General features: G+C 49.1%; 1 protein-coding gene across 1 annotated transcript; it reads right to left on the bottom strand.

The window, feature by feature from the left end:
- Positions 1 to 1,615: 1,615 nt before the first annotated feature.
- On the bottom strand, positions 1,616 to 13,180 carry Nenf (neudesin neurotrophic factor). The gene is made up of 4 exons (XM_048439307.3): positions 12,988 to 13,180; positions 5,781 to 5,841; positions 3,972 to 4,075; positions 1,616 to 2,151 (listed from the first exon to the last, which is right to left on the bottom strand). The coding sequence occupies exons 1-4, from the start codon at positions 13,159 to 13,161 to the stop codon at positions 1,975 to 1,977; spliced, it is 516 nt and encodes a 171-aa protein (XP_048295264.2). The 5' UTR covers positions 13,162 to 13,180; the 3' UTR covers positions 1,616 to 1,974.
- Positions 13,181 to 19,651: the final 6,471 nt, after the last annotated feature.

Here is a 19,651-nt window from a genome sequence, read left to right as displayed (position 1 = left end):
AAGGGCTGTATGCCAAGTAGGCTGGCCACCAGGTCATGCCTGAATTTCCTCCTACACTTGGTCCATTTCTCCTGAGTGGCTGCCAAGCCATCAGCTTCTAGAACGGGACCTAAAGGCTTGCAGTTATATTCACCAGATCTGGAATGTACCACCAAATAAGGCAACGGTCACACCACTCCTTAGGGAAGATCTGAACCTGTTCTCTCTGCGGTGTGGGAAGGCCCAGGGCTGACTCTCCCAGTGCCTCTGGTCCGGTCAGAGCTTCCTGAGGCTCTGGTTAACAGCTCCCAGGGTGCTCTAGGGGTTCTGAGTCCCCCTGGGGCAAGGCTCCAGACTCTGCTTAATTTCAAAATTCTCTCAGGGGCAGATTTTAATTTCTAGTTTTGCACACATGCATGCACACACACACACACACACACACACACACACACACACACACTCGACTGGGACTCACATATTCCAGGTTGACCTTGAACCTATTACACAGTCAAGGACAATCTGGAACTTCTGACCTCCTACCTCTGCTGCCTGAGGGCCAGCTAGGGCTGGAATCCAGAGCCTCGTGCATACTAAGCAATCTGCCAAATTAGCCACATTCCTGCCTCTTTCTGTTTATTCTTGTTTGTTTGTTTGATGTGTGTGGATATTTTGTCTGCATGTAAGTATGTGTACCATGTGTATGATTGGTATCCCACAGAGGCCAGAAGAGGGCACCAGATTCTCTAGGACTAGAGTTATAGCCGGTTGTGAGCCACCATGCAGGTGCTAGGAATTGTACCAAGTCCTCTGGAAGAGCAGGCAGTGTCCTTAACTGCTGAGGCATCTCTCCAACCCATATTTTTCTAAATATTTACCTTTATTTTAATTGTGTGTATGTGCATGTGAATGCAGGTGTCCAGGCATTGGGTCACCTGGAACTGGAGTTGCAGGTGATTGTGAACTCTCAACTCTACACGAGGAGCACCTGCTCTTAACTGCTGAGCCATCTCTCCAGAACTATTTCTTTTAATAAACAGCAAAGGTTAAGCTGGGCATGTTGGCACAAGCCTTTAATCTGACAGGCAGAGGCAGGGTGATCTCTTGTGAGTTTGAGGCCAGCTTGGTCTACATAGTGATACCCTGCATCAAAAAAAAAAACAAAAATAAAAAAAAAGATAAATAAATAATAAAGATTTCTATAAAGACATTTCCTGCTACGACAGGGTCTGTAGGTTCAGCTGGACACAGCATTTTTCAGCTTCAGAATGACTGCCATTTGGGCCAGGTAATTCTGTCTCCAGGCAAAGTAGCTCCCTGCAGTCCTCAGACCCTCAGGAGAGGGGTTTCCTCCTGGGGCCTGATAGACAGTGTGAGGTGTGGTTGTCAGCATTCTCCAATGGCCCCTGGCCAGGCTCTGCCATGCTGGACTCCAGCGCCTTACCACAGTCTTCGACCACAACCAGGTCCCACAGTCACTCATTTCCCATCATCCTCCACCTGTTCTGCTTTGTTCCCACTGCTGCTTCCATGGTCCTCACCTCCTTGCCTCTTTGCAGGCAGACAAGGACAGCAGGACCAGGAGAGGTACCCCAAACCTAAGCCCTGCAAGCTGGGCATATGACGTGCAGAGACAGAATTCTTTTGCAGCAATGGTGTGTTTATTTATTCTTAGCCTTACTACAAAATACACGTGGTTGTTGCACAGAACTTGGGGAACACAGAACCGAACGAAGACGCAGTGAAGGTCCCTTACAGTCCCACTGCCCAGATAGCAATGCTGACCTGTAGTTCCAGCTAGGAGTAGCACCGTGGATGCTGTGCAGGCAGGGACACCCAGGCAGGCACAGCCCTGACCAAGGACATTACAAAGCAGTCTCCCAATTAACATCAGCTTTATTTAGATGCAGGGGACCCAGAGGCTTCCCCGGTTTGTTCCATGGGACATTTAACCCCGTCCTCCCACCTCACCCTAGAACAGCCCTTTGCAGCTAGACATCAGAACTCATCCTTTATGTCAAAATGGGGCTGATCTTCAGGCTTGAAGTCCAGGTTGGGGCTGCCGTCCTCATTGAGGATCCGGCGCGCTGTGTAGCCAACAATGGGGTATTTGGCTTTGTACACCCTGGTGAAGACATCGTCCAGGGCCTCCAATTCCTTGGCTGTGAGACCAGTCTGGGGGAAAGAAATGAGAGAGGGACATGGCAAATTGAATCTGGCCACATTGTATCTGGCACTGCCCTCTCTCTGCCCTGCCTTACCCACTTCAAGTCCCAAATGCAAGAGAAAACACACTTAAAAAAAAAAACTTTTTAGGAGTGAGCAAGAACACAGTCCTCACCACCACAGATTCTGTAGTTGTGTTTCTTGCATTTGGGGAATTGCTGGGGTCTGCACATCTGTGGTGCAGTGAATGAGGCTCACCCCGGAAATCACCTTTGTGTTCACAGTGCCCCCACTTGCCAGAAATATTTGGAAAAACCATCTTAGATCAAGTAATGGACTTTTAAAGTATTTGTGCAGAGGGTAAGTGAGCATGTTTACAGGATGGAGGTGCAGCATGTGTGTGTGTGCAGGGGATGAAGGCAACATTTATGTGTGTGCAGAGGTGAGTGCAGCATGTGTGTGCAGGTTGTGAACAGAGTATGTACAGGGTGTAGATGCAAAGTGTCTGTACAGAGGTGGAGTACCGGGTGTGTGTGCCGAGGAAGAACTCAGGGGAGCAATGGCTTCATCGATTTTGCTGGTCTGCTGATAGAGGAATTATCATCCACAGGACACCCAGTCTTGCGTGAGTGACTCTATAACCTGTGTCTACCCCTCTATACTATTACACACTTAAGTACGCCGTCTGCTGTAATTTGGATGGAGAGTGTCACTTTATGAACGGTCCCCTGTCAAAGGTTTGGTCTCCAAGGTGGAGCTATTGGGAGGTGATGGAGCCTTTAAGGGGCAGGGCCTATCAAATGGTGCTTTACATTGAGAGTTTTCCCTCCACAGGAATTGTGGGACACTGGCCACTTCCCCTTTCTCTTCTGCTTCCTCATCATGAGGAGTACAGGTTTTCTCTGCCACATGGCCTAGCCATGACTTGGCTATAACCAGCCCTATTTTTAAAAATGCTGTTTCCTTCTACACAAAGCATGAGCGTGGAGGGTAACCTGTTTCTCCCCAGTTCATCCACTAAGCTACAGCAGCTCCCGAGACTGGGACTTGGAGGTGGGGTATAGATGGGGTGCAGATCACAGGGGTACCGAGCTGCTCGGCAGGCAGGGGACACGCAGTGAAGTCTGTCAGGTTGGACGACAAGACCACACAGAGTTTGGACTTTAGTCTGTAAGCAGAAAGGAGCCATGGGAGCCCCTAAGTAGGGATGACCCAGTAAGATGATGAATCTCAAGAAAGTGGTTGGCCACCGTACAACATAGGCTCGTTAATGGGCTTATTAAGAAGTTTTGGGGGGGCTAAGGGTCTTGTCCAGTGGTAGAACATTTGCCTAACATTTGGGGGGGGGGGTTCAAATCCAAAGAAATAAACAACTTTGTTTAACTGAGAGACTTAAAACAAACAAAAAGCCAAAATCAGGGGCTGGAGAGATGACTCAGCAGTGGTTAAGAGCATTGGCTGCTCATCCAGAGGCCCCAGGTTCAATTCCCAGCACCCACATGGCAGCTCACAGCTGTCTGCTCCAGTTCCAGGGGATCTGACTCCCTCACACAGACATGCATGCAGGGAATACACCAATGCACATAAAATAAAAGTAAGCACATTATTTAAAAAAATTAAAATTAGCAGTGTCAATCTTTAATCTCAGCTGTTGGGAGGCAGGGGCAGTCTGGTGAGCTTGAGGCCAGCCTGGTCTACATAGAGAGTTGCAGCCCAGACAGGACGACACAGTGAGACCCCATCTCAAGAAAACAACAAACAAAAGCCAAGAATGAAGCCCACAGCATGGGAGCAGAGCAGTGCATTCTGACAAACGTTCATCAGCTTACAGTGTCATGAGTGAGGTCCGCAGGATCCAGTGACATCTTGGCCACACCTCTGGTGGAGTCTTTCCCAGTCAAGGCATTGTAGGGGGCCCCTCGCCCATAAAACTCTGCAGTGTAGGGTGGAGGGGGAGAAAGTAGGTGCATGGAGAGCAGCCAGGACCTACTTGGGAGTTCTCCAAACCCACCCACCCCCCATCCTCAGAAAAGACTGTAGTACTGAGAAGAAACACAGCAGGGCAGATGGAAGGCCCGAGTCCACATGGTGCTCTACCAATCCAGAACGGTGCTCCACCAACCCAGAATGGTGCTCCACCAATCTAGAATGGTGCTCCACCAATCTAGAATGGTGCTCCGCCAATCCAGAACGATGCTCCACCGATCCAGTCCACCAATCCAGAATGATGCTTCACTAATCCAATCCACCAATCTAGAATGGTGCTTCATCAATCCAGAATAGTGTTCCACCAATCCAGAACGGTGCTCCACCAATGTAGTCCACCAATCCAGAATGGTGCTCCACCAACCCAGAATGGCGCTCTACCAACCCAGAATGGTATTCCACCAATCCAGAATGGTGCTTCAATAACCCAGAATGGTGCTCCACCAACCCAGAATGGTGCTCCACCAACCCAGAATGGTGTTCCACCAACCCAGAATGGTGCTCCACCAACCCATAATGGTGCTCCACCAATCCAGAACGTGAAGGAGACATAACACGACTGAGTGGTGGTTTGTAGAAAACACACAATGCAGTCTCTTTAAAAGTTAAAATGCAAGTCACACCTAATGATGCAGGCCTGCGATCACAGCTAGGAAGCAGGCTGACACAGGAGGATTGCACATTCAAGGCTGGCCTGCACCCACCCCAGAGTAAGTATTTTAAGAAGGAGCCCCGGGGAGGGTATGGTGTGTGGCTCAATGGTAGCCTGCTTGTCTTCTGATCTACCATATTGTACTTAAAGTATGACAAAGTATGGCTTTATCGTCCATAAAGTCCTGGTTCAGTCCTGTGTGTGTGTGTGTGTTGTGTATGTTGTGTATATGGTGTGTGCATATGGTGTGTTTGCCTCTATGTATGGATGGATGGACGGACGGACGGATGGACCGACCGACCTACCTACCTATCTATCTATCTCTGTGTGTATCTGTGTATGGAGATGTATACACAAATACAGACAAGAAGACCCTCTGGTCTCAAATGCCTCAGGAGTTTCTTTCTACTATGTGGACTTACAGGATGAGTCATGAAAACCCACCTCCTGGGGCTGGAGAGAGGGCTCAGTGGTTAAGAGCACTGGCTCTTGTCCAGGACCCAGGTTCAATTCCCAGCACCCACATGATGGCTCACAACCACCTGTAACTCCAGTTCCAGGGGATTCAATGTCCTCCTCTGGCTTCTGTGAGCACTGTATGCACATGCTATACAGATACACATGCAGGCAAAGCACCCATATACAAAAAAAAATTTAAAAATTATTTAAAAACCAAGCACCTCCTGATGCTGTATGTCGATAGACTCAGGGAAGCAGTGTTCTGTCACCTAAAACAGCAACTCTCAGCTAAGGGGCACGTTTCTGCCTTCAGCTGGAGTGCTCATAGGTTTGAACTGGATTCCACAGCCCTTCAAATAGGAACGTGGTACGGTCAGGAAGTACTAAGTAGATCAGACCTCTTTTGGTGAAATACTGTTGGGTTAGCTTCATCCGGGCCTTTCAGAGGGAAGGGAAAGGCCTTGCCTGACAGGACTCCTTGCCTCGTTCCTCCCGGCACCTGCTCCGGCCCTGTGTTCCCCAGAAAGAAAGAGCCACTTACCCTTTCCAGAGCTGACATCAAACACCACTCCCTTCACAGCCAAGTAGATGGGCTGATCCTCCTGGAAAGCAGGGGAGAGGCGTGAGGAGTGGGGGAGAGGTGTGAGGGGCAGGGGAGAGGCCTGAGGGGCAGGGGAAAAACACTGGCTTTCTTTAACAGGTAGCTAGGACTGTTTGCCACAAACTGGGTTAGGAACGGTGTTGAGCTGCTAGGCTTGGCCCTGGCAGACTCACCACCTCTCAGGCAATGTCATACCCATTCACCAAAGCTCGGGAAGCCATGAAGTGCCATGAGGTGTGGCAAAGCCCTCCTGCAAAACGGTCGGGGGTTGAAGCAGACAAGCAAACCCGTCATGGTAATGCACCCCATAATCTCAGCATTTAGGAAGCAGAGGCAGGAGGATCAGAAGTTCAAGTTTAGTCTCAGCTACTTAGCAAATCTGAGGCAGGGCTAGGCTATGTGAGACCCTAGCTCAAAAAAATATAAATAAGACACAAATCAAAAGAATATGAAATACTGGATGATTTCAGTCAGAACATGATCCTGTCACCAATAGACACACATGGGTTTAAGTATGCCAGTAACACACTTTTTTATTTTGCTTCTTTAAAAAAAAAAAAAAGATTTGTTTGGTCCTGAAGGAATGATAATGATGTATATGTTTGTATGTATGTATGTATGTATGTATGTATGCATGCATGCATAGGTACATATCTCACTTGACAAGCAGCCAAAGTTAGGGCCTAGGTGGTTACAGCTAGAAAAGGCGGCAGGTCATCACAGCACCAGCCTGTGACATAACTGCTTCCTACCGGCTGCTTTTCTGTTGCCACGACAATACAATGTCTTGGTTTATCTGGGCTGATGGCTCCAGAGGGGTCGTATGGATAACCAGGCCTGCAGATGTGGCTCAGTGCTAGAGTGTTCACCTAGGATGGAGAAAGCCCTGGCTTCCATCCCTGCACAACTAGGTGGTGGCTCACACCTATCACTCTGGAGGCAGGAGGATGGATCCTTCAGGTCATCCTTGGCTAAATAATGCATTCTAGGGCAGCCTAGGCTACATGAGATCCTGTGTCAAAAAGTACCAGGGAGGCTGAGGAAGGAGGACTGCCATGAGTCCCGGGGTAGCCTGGGCTACTAAGCAGGACTGTCTCAGCGCCCGGCCCTCTTTCCCATTCTGTCGTTTCTTCGCTATTTCTCGCTGCTTACTCTCTTCCTTTCTCCCCAGTAAGACATTTATGTCCTTATCAACTATATACTGAAGGAGCAGCGCTAAGAGGAGGTCATGGGAAGGGGCAGATAGGTATGTGTGACACCTTAGGACCATTGTGCACAGCCATGGAGAGGACATCAACCTCTGAGCGCCAGGTGTGTGAGGAGGAATCTCTCCTGGAGAGCGATTGGCTCCCTCCATAGGGCCCTCAGGAAACAATGGCTGAGAAGGTGGAGGGGGTGGTGGCCTCTGTCGGGGATAGAATGACCAGAGACACCCACTCCCCCCTCCATCTGGACAGGTGCCATATTTTAGGACCTGTACCTGGATGTGGATCCATATTGACTGATGTCCAGAAGTGGCCATCTGTGCCCCAAGAGTACAGTAAAAATGTCAGCTCAGTGGGGTGTGGGGCAAAGGACAAGAGCTGAAACATTTAGTTGTTCCTGTAGAGTGTCTGCTGTCATCACCCTCGTTTAAGTTCGTTTGTTTCGACTGTCAGTTAACAGTTTTAAGGCAAGTTTTATAAGATCCTCTTTAATTATATTTCTTAATCGTTTCTTCTTTCTTCCTGGCTTGATCTGACTTTACATTCCTGCTGTGGGGTAACGCTCCTGTACACTGTAAAGATTTGTCACTCATATTAGTTTAATAAAATGCTGATTGGCCAGTAGCCAGGTAGGAAGTATAGGCGGAGCAACCAGACTAAGAGAATTCTGGGAAGAGGAAAGGCAGAGAGTCAGTCACCAGCCAGATGCAGAGGAAGCAAGATGAGAATGCCTCACTGAGAAAGGTACCAAGCCAGCATAGATAAGAATTATGTGTGAATTTAAGTTGTAAGAGCTGGTTAATAATAAGCCTGAACTAAAAGGTCAAATAGTTTATAACTAATATAAGCCTCTGTGTGTTTCTTTGGGACTAAATGGCTGCGGGACCAGGCTGGACAGAAACTTCTGTCTACATATTCCAGTAAAATTTTTGTGTGTGTGCGTGGTCTTTAACTTTAGCTTGGGTGACAACCACCTTCCCGGGTAAATGCCCACATGGACAGTTGTACTGTCGACCCCCCCCCACACACACACACATATTCAGTGACACTTTCCTTCCTGCAAACCTGGACCACTTTGACAATCTGCTGACCTCTGTGGTGTCCTCATACAGCCTGACCTTTGCCTTCCTTTCAAAGGGCATTGATGGAGCATTATCAACTCTCTAGAAAAAGAGGATATAGGGTAAAAGGGACAACTGGAACAGGAAACCAACCAATCACTGAGAACCCTGACTCTGAACCTAGAGCCATTGAGAGAAACACACCCTGTATTTGAGGCCTGGGCCAGGAAAGAAACATCTTTATCCCTGAACTCAGAACTAAAGACATGTGTCCTGGCTCTGAAACTAGTGTCAAAGAAACACACTTTGTCCCTAGAATCAGAACCAGTGAAAGAACTATGCCCTTGTCCTAATATTCGAATCAAAGAGCTAAAAAGAACCAGTGAAAGAAACACAGTTTGGCTATGAAGTCAGAGCCACCTCTGTCCCTGACCAGCTAAACTGACCAATCCCTGAGCAGGGAAAAACTAACCAATCCCCTGTCACCCTGGGAAAACTCCACCCCTAAGAAGCCCTATATAAGCCTCTCCACCACTTCAGCTGAGAGCTGCCATTAAGTGGCAGAGGCGGACACTCTCCTGGACTCCTCCTTTCCAAATAAATCTCTTTCTCAAAAGAGTCTTGGGTAAAGACCTTCATTCGCTCCAGGGCAGAAGAACCTGGCTGACCCTGGCTGGGATGTCTGTTAGGGGACTGAGCTGAAAAACCTTGCTGAGATGCTCTCTAGGAGGCCTCAGCAAGGCTGCAGAGCAGAACAGAAGAACCTTGCTTGCTAAGACACTCCTTAAGGGGGCTGAGCAAGGCCAGCAAGGAAAAGTAACAACTTTTCGAGGGAGCCTGACTAGATTGCTACATTTCTGCAGGAGGCTTCCCTTAGCAAAGTGTTAGCAGAAGAAACACCTTGGGCCAGAGAAACAGACAGCTCTGCTAGGATGCTCCTATTGCCGACTCTACCCCTCCAGAGGGGTCCTATTGCGACTCTAAGTATATCCCGGCTTCCCAATAAAGTCAGGATATCCCAATACCACTACTGTACCACATTCCCCTACAGAGGAAGATATGACCTTCTTCCACATGTGGGAAGCGACATTCAAATGCCTTTTCCAGTTCTTGCTTTGGTCAGAATTCACAAAAGGATTGAACATCATTTTTGTGGCTGCCACTCAACAGAGATGACCACAAAACGGAAGAGCCTAATCTAAGTTTTAAGATTTGTAAACTCAAGAAGAATCAGATAACCAAGAAGAAAGACTGGTGTTTTCCTAATGGAAATGTATTTTACATGTAATTCCAGCTAGGTGTGGGCATGCACACCTTAAATTCCAGCATCCAAGAGGCAGAGGCAGGTGATCTCTGTGAGTTTGAAGCCATCCTGGTCTACATAGTGAGTTCCTGGCCAGCCATGGTCAACTTGACATAAGCTAAGGACATTTTGGAAGAGGAAACCTCAACTGAAAACTATCTACATAGGACTGGCCTATAGGCTGGTTCTTTTTCTTGATTGATGTGGGAGGGCCCAGCTCACTGTGGCAGAGCCTGGGGGTATAAGAAAGCAGGCTGAGCAAGTTGTAAGGGGCGACCCAGTAAGCCACATCCTTCACCCCTCTGTGACTTTTGCTTCCATTCTTGCCCCCAAGTTCCTGATCTGCTTGAGTTCCTGCCCTGACCTCCTTCAGTGAATGGAGTGTGACCTGGAAGAGTAAGAGGAAATAACCCTTTCCTCTCGAGTCATGGCCACTGTGTTGCATCACGGCAATAGAAACCCTAAGATGCAGGACCAGATAGCAAGGCCTTGTCTCAAAAACTAGAACAATGAAAATTCATTCCAAAATTGCTCACAGGGACTTTGACTTTAAAGCTGGAAGGAGTCTAGAAGATGCTCAAACACGCTCTTTATGGTTGAGACTGTTAGTTGTGCGTGTCTGTGTGTGTGTGTGTGTGTGTGTGTGAGAGAGAGAGAGAGAGAGAGAGAGAGAGAGAGAGAGAGAGAGAGAGAGCGCTTTGGAACACTGCTGCTATTTAACCTAGGCTAGCCCTGAACCCAGTTCTCCTGAATGTCTCCCGAGGGTTGGGATTCCAGGCTTGCCCCCACCACACCCTGCTGAGTTAGGCTGTTTGGACCCAAGGATAAGATATAATAAGGAGGAATGACTCAGAGGGGAAGGCAGGACCACACGTGAAGATTTGGAACACAGGGTTCCTCCTGCCCTCTCTCAATGCCCACCAGAGGGCATCCTTAGCCCAGAGAGAACTTGCCTGGATATAGGGGTGAGTGAGTAGAGACCCAAAGTTGCTCAAGAGCCAGGGCTCCAGGAAAACATGCATGGCAGGAAGGGACGGGAGTTTTCACTGTCCTTCACCTGAGACATGTGGTGGCCTCATCACCTGGCATTTCTGCCTGTCTCTGGTCAAGCAGAGGCCAATAGCAAGTGCCTCAGGGGCCATGGAACCATTGGCAGAGAGGAAGTAAGTGGAGTGTGGGCACAGCTGGTCAGAATACCTGCACCTCACCATCCTCTGGGTCCAGGTCAGGGCTGAGCCAGACCAGCTCCTCAGCACTGGAAAAGAGGGAACCTGCTGTGGGTGGGGTTTTTTTCCCCCAGAGAAAACTGCCTTCCTGTGGTCTGAGGCCATGTTCTGCAGACAGTACCCATGACCTGAGGGTCACAGAACAGGGATTTACCAACAGACTAAAAGGAACAGGAGAAAATAACAGAAAATGGAAGACAACACAAGTGCCTGGTCTGAGGTCGCCTTCAGCGCTCTCGGTTAACTGTCAAACACGCTAACACTGCCAGCAGCAGCTGACACTGGCCAAGGGTCCCGTGCCGAGCACTTTGTGTGTCCCCATCTCACTTCATCTTCACAGAATGCCTGTGTAGAGGAGGAACTCACTGTAACCACGTGGAGTTTTACACATCCACCCAGAAGCGCTACCAACCAAAGTTTATCAGTACTCAGCCAGGTGAGGCATCTCTGTCAGGTGACTTTACACAAAGGAAATCATCATAGATAATCTGGGTGGGTGTGATCTGCTCCAGCCCATGGAAAGGTCATGAGGTTCCCTGAGGAAAAGGGAACTCTACCTAGGCAGGCATGGTGGTGCCTGCCTGAGATCTCTGGTGCCACCCTGGTCTGCAGAGTGAGTCCAGGACAGCACTGTAATAATATCTATATAGTAAAACCATTGTAATAATATCTCCCCTCCTCCTCTCTGATGCCGGTACCATTCAGTTGAAAATATGGCAGCTGTGAGGCTTAGTGACTTGGCCTAAATCACCAGCCCAGGTACCATGTAAAGGTTTAAGTTTTAGCATGACCAAATAACATACCACACAAACCACGATGCTACTGTGCGTGTGGTGGAGGGGTGGCTACTGATAATATAAACCACGATGCTGCTGGGGGTGCTGGTGCCTACTGGTAATTCCTCAGGACCCACAGCATAAACCAGAGCCATTTCTGGTCCACCACGGCTCTGCTAACTACCCAGGGCACTCCTCTGCCTCTGGTCCCAACAACTCCTTCCCTGGCTCCCCCCACCTCACGCTTATGGCTCTCCACCCTTAAATCTCAGTCCACAGTATGATTAATATGAAAACTAGGGTCTATTCTCTGCCCTTGTCCTGTAGTCTCTGGGTGTGCCTTTCCTTGGAGTGTGTGCTGGTGGGGGGGGTGCTCATATATGGATGAACGCAAACTCTGTAGAGGGCTGTTCACAGATATTAAAGACATTACAGATATCAAAGATATTAAATCCACTCCCAGGTTCTTCACGCTATCTCTTCCCCTTGAATATACCCTTTTCCTGGCAGCAAACAATCATGAGCCAGTCGTCTGCCCACTAGAAACCCTGGGTTCTTCCCCAGCTACACTGGGTGCTCCCATGCATGGTGCTCCACATAAAGCCCACTGCACACCCCGTGCAAGTCATGAGGCATCCCCGACGGATAGGAAGGAATACAACGCCTTGCTAACTGTTCTCTGCACGTGTGAGTGTCTGCACCAAGAGCTCCCTTAACACCATCTGTCCCCCCACCCCACGTTCCTATCCCAGTGGTTCTCAATCTTCCTAATGTTGTAACCTTTAATACAGTTCCTCATGTTGTGGTGACCCCCAACCATAAAATTATTTTGTTGCTACTTCATAACTCTAATTTTGCTACCATTATGAATCGTAATGTAAATATCTATGTTTTCTGATGGTCTTAGGGGGACCCCCTGTGAAAGCGTCCTCGACCCACAGGTTGAGAACTGCTGGCCTAAACTGTCACCCATAAGTATCTGCTTTGGAGTGACCCCTGAATATTCGGTCTGTGTAAGGCTGGTTAAAACAGAGACTAGAGAGCACAGCACAGAGAGACTGAGCAAAGCAACACGGGTCCCTCCCTCCTGCTCCACTGAGTGCTTCTGTTTCCCGGTCAGTAAAGGCAGCCGATTCATTCCTGGAAATCACGGCTTCCTCGCTACCTAAAGCAGCCGTCCCTATCGGGAGCGTTGTTTTCCCTCTGCATTCATCCCCACGGGCCAAGACGCTAAATGGGATCTGATGGGAGGGTTCCAGAAGGCCTGGGACACCGGAGCAGGAAGAGGAAGGGCTGAGAAGTCCTGGATCATCCTGGCTAACCAGTCTCCCTAGCCCAGGGAGCGCGCTCTGGCGGGCCACTGCACAAACCATAGGCCGTGTGGCCCCAGGCCACATTCACACTAAAATCTAGAAGGGTCTGAGTTCTGTACACAAACCATAGCGACAAGGCGGGGCGAGGGAAGCGCGGGGTGGGGCATGAGGGCAGCGCCGGGCCTCCACCAAGGGCCTTCCGCGGGTCCCCTGCCACCAGCTGGGGCCTGGGGACAGCAGCCGGCCCAGGCCGCGCCGCCTACCTCCTCTCCGCCGTAGCGGGCAAGCTCCTCCTCCGTGAAGAGCCGCACCGGGGGCCCGCGCTCTGCGGGGCGCGGCGTTTGCCCAGCGCGGGCTGTGGCTACCGGGGTCAGAGCCAGCACCAGGGCGAGCGCCGCCAGCGGCCGCAGCCGCCACCCGGGCGCGGGGCGCGCCATGGACCGCCTGGAGCTGGCGGGAGGACGGAGGGGCGGAGCACAGTCAGCACCTAGGGAGGGGCCCTGTAAAACAGGACCCGGCCTTATTAATTTGCTTCTCTCTCAGAGACTAAATCCTAGTCTGTAGCCTGTAATATTCTTGAACTGGCAGTGATACTCCTGCCTCAGCCTCCAGAAAACTGGGATTACAGGCTAGTGGCACCAAGCCCAGATAGTTTGCTTACTTTTCCGTCTGCCCATCTTTCCCTACCTACCTCCTTTCTATGGCTCCCTTCCTCTTCCTTTCCTATTTTCTTTCTTCCTTTCTTTCTCCCTCCTTCCCCTTCCTTTCTTCTCTGCCCTCCCCTCCCCTCCCCTCCCCTCCCCTCCTCTCTTCTCTTCTCTCTCCTCTTTCTACGTTTTTACCTGTAGTTTAGGTAGCACTAAGGCTGACCTTGCAGGGATCCTAGCCTGGCTCTTTTGTGTTGCAACTAACTAATTTGTGACCTTGAAGAGACCCTTCAGGCCAAACACAACTTGACAACTCTCTGTCCTCCTGCACTCTGGCTGGCTGCTCCAGCCCCTTCTCTTTCTGCAGGCCTGTGTGTCAGGATCCTCTTGAAATCGAAAGATCCTTCCTGGATGTTTGCTGACCACATCTAGCTACCAACTTCCCAGAGATGCTAAGGATCAGTTTGTAATTGAATAGCATGTCCACCAGGCACACTGGAGTGTACCTGTACCCAGGTTCTCCAGGTGCCCCAAGTGCCCTCTGCTACTCGAACCCAGACTCTTTTTTGTTTGTTTGTTTGTTTGTTTGTTTTTCAAGACAGGGTTTCTCTGTAGACCATGCTGGCCTTGAACTCACAGAGATCCACCTGCCTCTGCCTCCTGAGTGCTGGGACTAAAGGAGTGCGGCACCACTGCCGGGCTCAGACTCATTTTTAAAAACACTTGGAAGCAATAGTTATCTGCAGAGAAAGTAGAAACTGGAATTGGAGAGATGACAGTGTTTAGAGCACTGGCTGCTCTTCCAGAGGACCTGGGCTCAATTCCCAGCACCTACATGGTGGTTCACAACCATCAGTAATTCCAATCCCAGGGGACCTGACTTTCTGATCTCTGTGGGCAGCAGGCACAAATGTGGTGCCCAGACACACATGCAGACAAAACATCCATACACATAAAATAAATAAAATAAAAAATGAAACTATTTTACACTGCTGTTTACCAGTATTTATGTCTTAACTGTGTCTAACAGTAAAACAGAAGGGTCAGATGCAGGTCGCTGGACACACAGGTGGCTGGAGAGGATGTAACAATAACCCCGGAAACCCCGAGGAGACCTGCCACAGGAAGGAAGGAGGTGGCAGTCAGTATGAGATTCTAGTGCTGTGGGTCACCTGGCTGGAACCAGAGACACAGATGCCTTTGGATTAGGGTTGGAGTCTTGGGAGAGGAGCTGGAGTTTACCATCCGCATTCTCCGGCAAAGGATGGAGGCTCAGAGATGCTCCGGAGCTCTCCCCTTCTCTGGACCTGCCAATCTCAGGCAGCACTTCCTCTGGACTGAATTCAATGGAAACCCTGATCTGAATGCTTCCTGATGTCTCATTTATCCCCCGAGGATAAAATGCCTCACCAATATATCACCAATACCCTAGGGTTCCTTTTTCCACAATCAAGCTGGCAATCAAAATTAACCATCACAAATAGGTAGCAATAGTTTCAAATCACACATGAGGTAACTGAGGTACAGGGAAGTTAAATGAACTATCAAGACTACAGGGTTGGTCAGAGCAGAACCAAGACAGAACCGGGCATTGGGGGCACCTGGTTCCTGCTTTTGCCAGCTGTCATTTGCTGTCTCTGGTGGACACTGAGCAGAGAAGCCGCACAGACAACTGGGCACGCAAGCCGAGACCTCAAAGAGCAGGCATTTGGGAGTGGGTTTGTTTCCTAGGGCCGCTGTGCTGAAGGATCACAAACTGATAATTTACAGGTATGTTCAGTCTTTTTGGCATTGTAACATGATGATGTCATTCACGACATTCATGTTTGGGAACTATGCAATCTAGTTCCAAAAAAAAAAAAATCTCATATCTTAAGTTTGTGATTTTCTCTTGGACTGGGTTCAGAGCTGTACCAGGGCACATGGCCCAGGGATGGAGTGGAGACCTGAAACCACCATGTGAGTGACTGGAGCCACTTTGACTCGCTGGGCTGTGTCCCTCCACGCTGCTCTTATGTCACGGTGGGTGGTGGTTTCAGTGAGGACGCCTCCCACAGGCCCATATATTTGAATGCTTTGTCCCCAGTTGTTGGAACTGTTTGGAAAGGATTAGGAAGTGTGACCTTGTTGGAAGAGAGGTATGTCACTGGGGGTGGCTTTGAGGTTTCAGAAGATTTATGAAATTCTTAGAGCTTTCTCTCTGTCTCATGGTTGCAGATCAAGCAATATGTGAGCCTCGCTCCACCATCATGGACTCTAACCTCTGAAACGAAAAGCAGATTAACTGCTTCCTTTTATAAGCTGCCTTGCTCATGGCGTTGTATCGCAGCAATAGGAGCGCGAATAAGACACCTTCCGTCTTTCCGTCAGGACACAGGTCCTATTGGATAGGGCCTATTCCATTCTACGTATATCCGGTTAACTCTCCAGTGACCCTGTTTCCAACAAAGTCATATTCTGAGGCACTTTTGAACATTAAGAGGGGACATAAATTTATTACAAGACTCTAGGATAGAGAGAATAACTGAAGCCACGAGACAGGAGATGGCCACTTCCCTGCTCCTTTGGGAACCAGAGGAACGGAGATGGAGAAACTAGTTTTGAAGATGGTCACCTTGTGGAGCCAGGAGGAGGAGCCAGAGCACAGGACTGGTAATAAGGAGGGTAGCATCAAGGAGTCTTCAAAGGCAGGAGGGAAAGTATTCCTCGGGAAAGGAGTCTGGGGTGCAGTGCAGCAGAGAGAACAAGGGTAAGAAGCAATGAGGGGTGGTGAGACGGCTCAGTGGTACGCTCCTTGTCTTGACAGCCTTACTACCTGAGTCCAGTCCTGGATTGACAGTGGAAGGAGCAAGCAGACCCTAAAGGGTTGTCTTCGGACATCCGTGGACACACCGTGGCGTGAACACACACCACCTACCATCTCACACATGCATACTAATGATCCATCAAGCAAACAGGAAGAGACATGAGGAAACGGGCACCTGATTTGACAAAGCAGAAGTCACACTCTTGAAGCGTGACTGCTCAGGAGGGTGGGAGAAGCGGCCTTGGGGGCATCAAGGGCTGAAACCCCACTTTATGGTCCCTCTGCACTCCCACAACAGATCCACAGGAATGAGAGAGCTGGGTGTCTCAGTCACTTCTGGATCCAGTGTGGGCATGGCGCATTGTGTTTGCTAAACTGGGTTAACTGTCGCATTAGCCAGTACCCACTTCAAACGTCATTGTCCAGTCTGACTGGAGTAAATTTATCTGGTTTCTTTCAGCTGTAAAACCCTTGTGTGACACATTCCACCAGCTACCCTTTATTGATACAGTAAGAAATGTCATTAGGTGCTTGTATTTTCGTAAATGTCTTACTTAGGTTTCTATTGCTGTCGTAAAATATGACCAAAGGTAACTTGGGGAAGAAAAGGTTTATTTCACTTTACAGCTTCTAAATCCATTGTCTAGGGAAGTCGACACAGGAGCTGATACAGAGGCCATGAAGGAGAGCTGCTTGCTCCTCGTGGCTTGATCAACCGACTTTCTTAGAGAAACCAGGACCACCAGCGCAGGACAGCAGTGCCCAAATGAGCTGGGCTCTCCCATGCCCCTCATCAATCAAGAAAATGCAACACAGGTTTGCCCACAGGCCCATCCGGTGGGGTCAGGTATTCGGCTAAAGTTCCCTCTTCCAAAATGACTCCAGCTTGTGTCAAATTGACATGAAAACCAACGAGCACTGTGAGCTCTTCTTAAGTGAGATGGCTGAGCCAGTATTCTATTGATAAACTTAACCAATGTTTGCTGAGCCCTTACACTGTGTTAGGTGCTATACACACTGTCTAGAGCTGCTTCTCAGGCTTTCGGCTATGATCAAGTGTGCATTGTCTATATACTGGCCCATTTAATAGATGTTAAGAGCAGAGGACCTAGGGCAGGGGAGGGTGATGTAAGACAAACAAAAAAACCCCACCCCTCCCTGGCACACTGGGCAGGTGTTGAGGATGGTTAAGCTTTTATCAAAGATTTGCTGAGTTCTTCATTCCTTCTGATGGTCATTTCTGTTATATATACATAAAAACAAAGTCATTTATGGGGTGGGGAGATTGGATGTCATAACCAGACCTGGGTGGGCTGTCCTGGCTGGGAAACAGCCAGGGTTGTTTCCCAGTCCATAAAAAACTACCCATTGTCACAAACAAGCCTGTGGAGCGCTAGGTAACCGACAAACATTTCTACTTAGGCCAGATGAAGGGCACTCTCACGTGGTGACCTAGCAGGGTGATGCGTGATTGGTGAAAATGCAAACCCTCATTTGCATGTGAAGTTTTCTGTGATTGGTACCACCCTGTTGTAGAATATTATTTTAAGGTGTGTTACATTTGTTTATGCTCTGGAACATTGTTTAACGATGTAAAGATGTGTTGCTTTTGTTTATGTTGCACTTGTTTAACTCTGTGAAGCTGTGACTCTTTGCCTGTCTAAAACACCTGATGGTCTAATAAAGCGCTGAATGGCCAATAGCAAGGCAGAAGCAAGGGTACTCGGGGCTGGCAGGTAGAGTGGATAAGCAGAGGAGGCGGGACACTAGAAATCAGCCAATCAGTCAGCCACCTAGTGAGTGTGAAAGTAAGATACAGAAGTGAGAAAAGGAAAAAACCTGGATGTAAAAGGTAAATGGGATAATTTAAAATAAGAAAAGCTGGATAGAAACAAGCCAGGCTAAGGCTGGGCATTTATAAGAAAGAATAAGACTCTGTGTGTGATTTATTTGGGAGATGGGTGGCGGGCCCCCAAAAGAGTCAAAAAAAAGTTAAAAACCAACAACAATCTTTTGGTGCTCCAACGTGAGACTAGAGTAAAAGAAAAGTCAACTTGACATCCCTTCTCTGACTATATAAACAGACTGTTCAGTCACTCACTGGGAGGACCCCTCCCACGGTGTGCTGCCTCCCTTGGAGTCCCAACATTACTTCTAATAAGAAGCTTTCCTTAGTGGAAACAAGAGAACAGCAACAACAGCCAAAGCTGAGTAATCAGAAGGCTGAGCTGCAAAATCAGTGAGAGGCAGCTGCTTGGCAGTGAAAGAAGGCGCTGGACGGCCAGAGAGAGTGGCTAGCACAGGGACAAGGATGATGGAAGGCGAGAGGGGGAGCCAGGCTAGAGAAAACAGGCCTGCAAAGAGAAACGGTTGGGCCTGGTTACTGGAATGTAGTGAAACCTCATTTGTATTTTAACAAATAAAGACTGCCTTTGATCAGAGTCAAACAACCCCACTGGTCAGTCTTACAGACCAGGCAGTAGTGGCACACACCTTTAATCCCAGTAGTTAACTAGTTAACTATAGAGGCCAGCTGGTAGTGGTGCATGCTCTTAATCCAAGCACTAGAGAGGAATATAAAACTGAAGGAGACAGCTCTCGGGCACAGTCTCATTCTGGGGATCCATGGGGGCAGGGTTGCCATTTCGGTCTGAGGTAGAGATAAGAGCTTGCTACTTTGCTTTTCTGATCTTTAGGTTGAACCCCAGTATCTGTCCCTGGGTTTTTATTACTCGTGCCGCACTGGAAGACTTTAAGGTGCTGTCAGACCTTGAGGGCCAAGGGGCTCAGCCTCCTTACATTCAGGAGTTGTAAGACGGGCTGCTGCCAAGGCTGGGGATCCCTGCCTTACTGTGCCTAATAAGAGCTGTAACAGTGTAGAGTGTAGGGTCCTGGTACCTAGGTGTATGTAAGAGCTACAGGTATGTATAACAGGGCCCTATAGCTAAGGGTCCTGTTACTGGAGGCCTGGGTGGGAGCTGTAACACTAGAGGGCGCCACTTGCTACTGCTCTCGCTAGTCTGGGACACTGCTAGCTGCCGCTGCAATAGAGATACAAGACCTTCCAAAGAGGAGAACCTACGGAGATCCAGGATGCTCTGGTGTGGTTGGTGCCGCTATGCTTGCCACTGAGAGGGGAAGGAGTCAAACGCCATGAGGTTGGGGGCGGGGATGCCAAGCTGCAGGGGTCACAGAGCAATGCTTGCTGAGATTTAATAAGCAGCCTCTGCTTCACAGCTGAGTGGCTCTAGGCAGTGAGAGGAGGAAGATGTGGTTTTCAAGTCCTCCCAGTTACAGCACAAACATTCCATTATCCCCCATTTAGAGCTTGTGGCTCAAGGTTGAACAGGTATGTGGGTGTCTCTTACAAGGTACTGTAAAACTATGCTGTTGGCCACAGTGGTAGACAAAGGACAGCTCAGAACATGGCAAAAATCGTGGGTGAGGGGCAAAGTCGGACTTCCAAGTGTGCAA

Source organism: Myodes glareolus, chromosome 5 (genome assembly GCF_982192425.1).
Source record: "Myodes glareolus chromosome 5, mMyoGla1.1, whole genome shotgun sequence".
NCBI lineage: Eukaryota > Metazoa > Chordata > Mammalia > Rodentia > Cricetidae > Myodes > Myodes glareolus.
The sequence above is the reverse complement of the archived record's forward strand: the minus strand, read 5'-3'. Positions and strand labels throughout refer to the sequence as shown.

What these genes read in the sequence shown, in the direction of transcription:
- Nenf (XM_048439307.3), bottom strand. Translation starts at nt 13,161, where the DNA reads ATGGCGCGCCCCGCGCCCGGGTGGCGGCTGCGGCCGCTGGCGGCGCTC. An exon ending in CCCGCTACGGCGGAGAGGAG is followed by an intron (nt 5,842 to 12,987) that starts GTAGGCGGCGCG and finishes CCTGCTTTCCAG; the next exon opens with GAGGATCAGCCCATCTACTT. An exon ending in TGATGTCAGCTCTGGAAAGG is followed by an intron (nt 4,076 to 5,780) that starts GTAAGTGGCTCT and finishes CCTACACTGCAG; the next exon opens with AGTTTTATGGGCGAGGGGCC.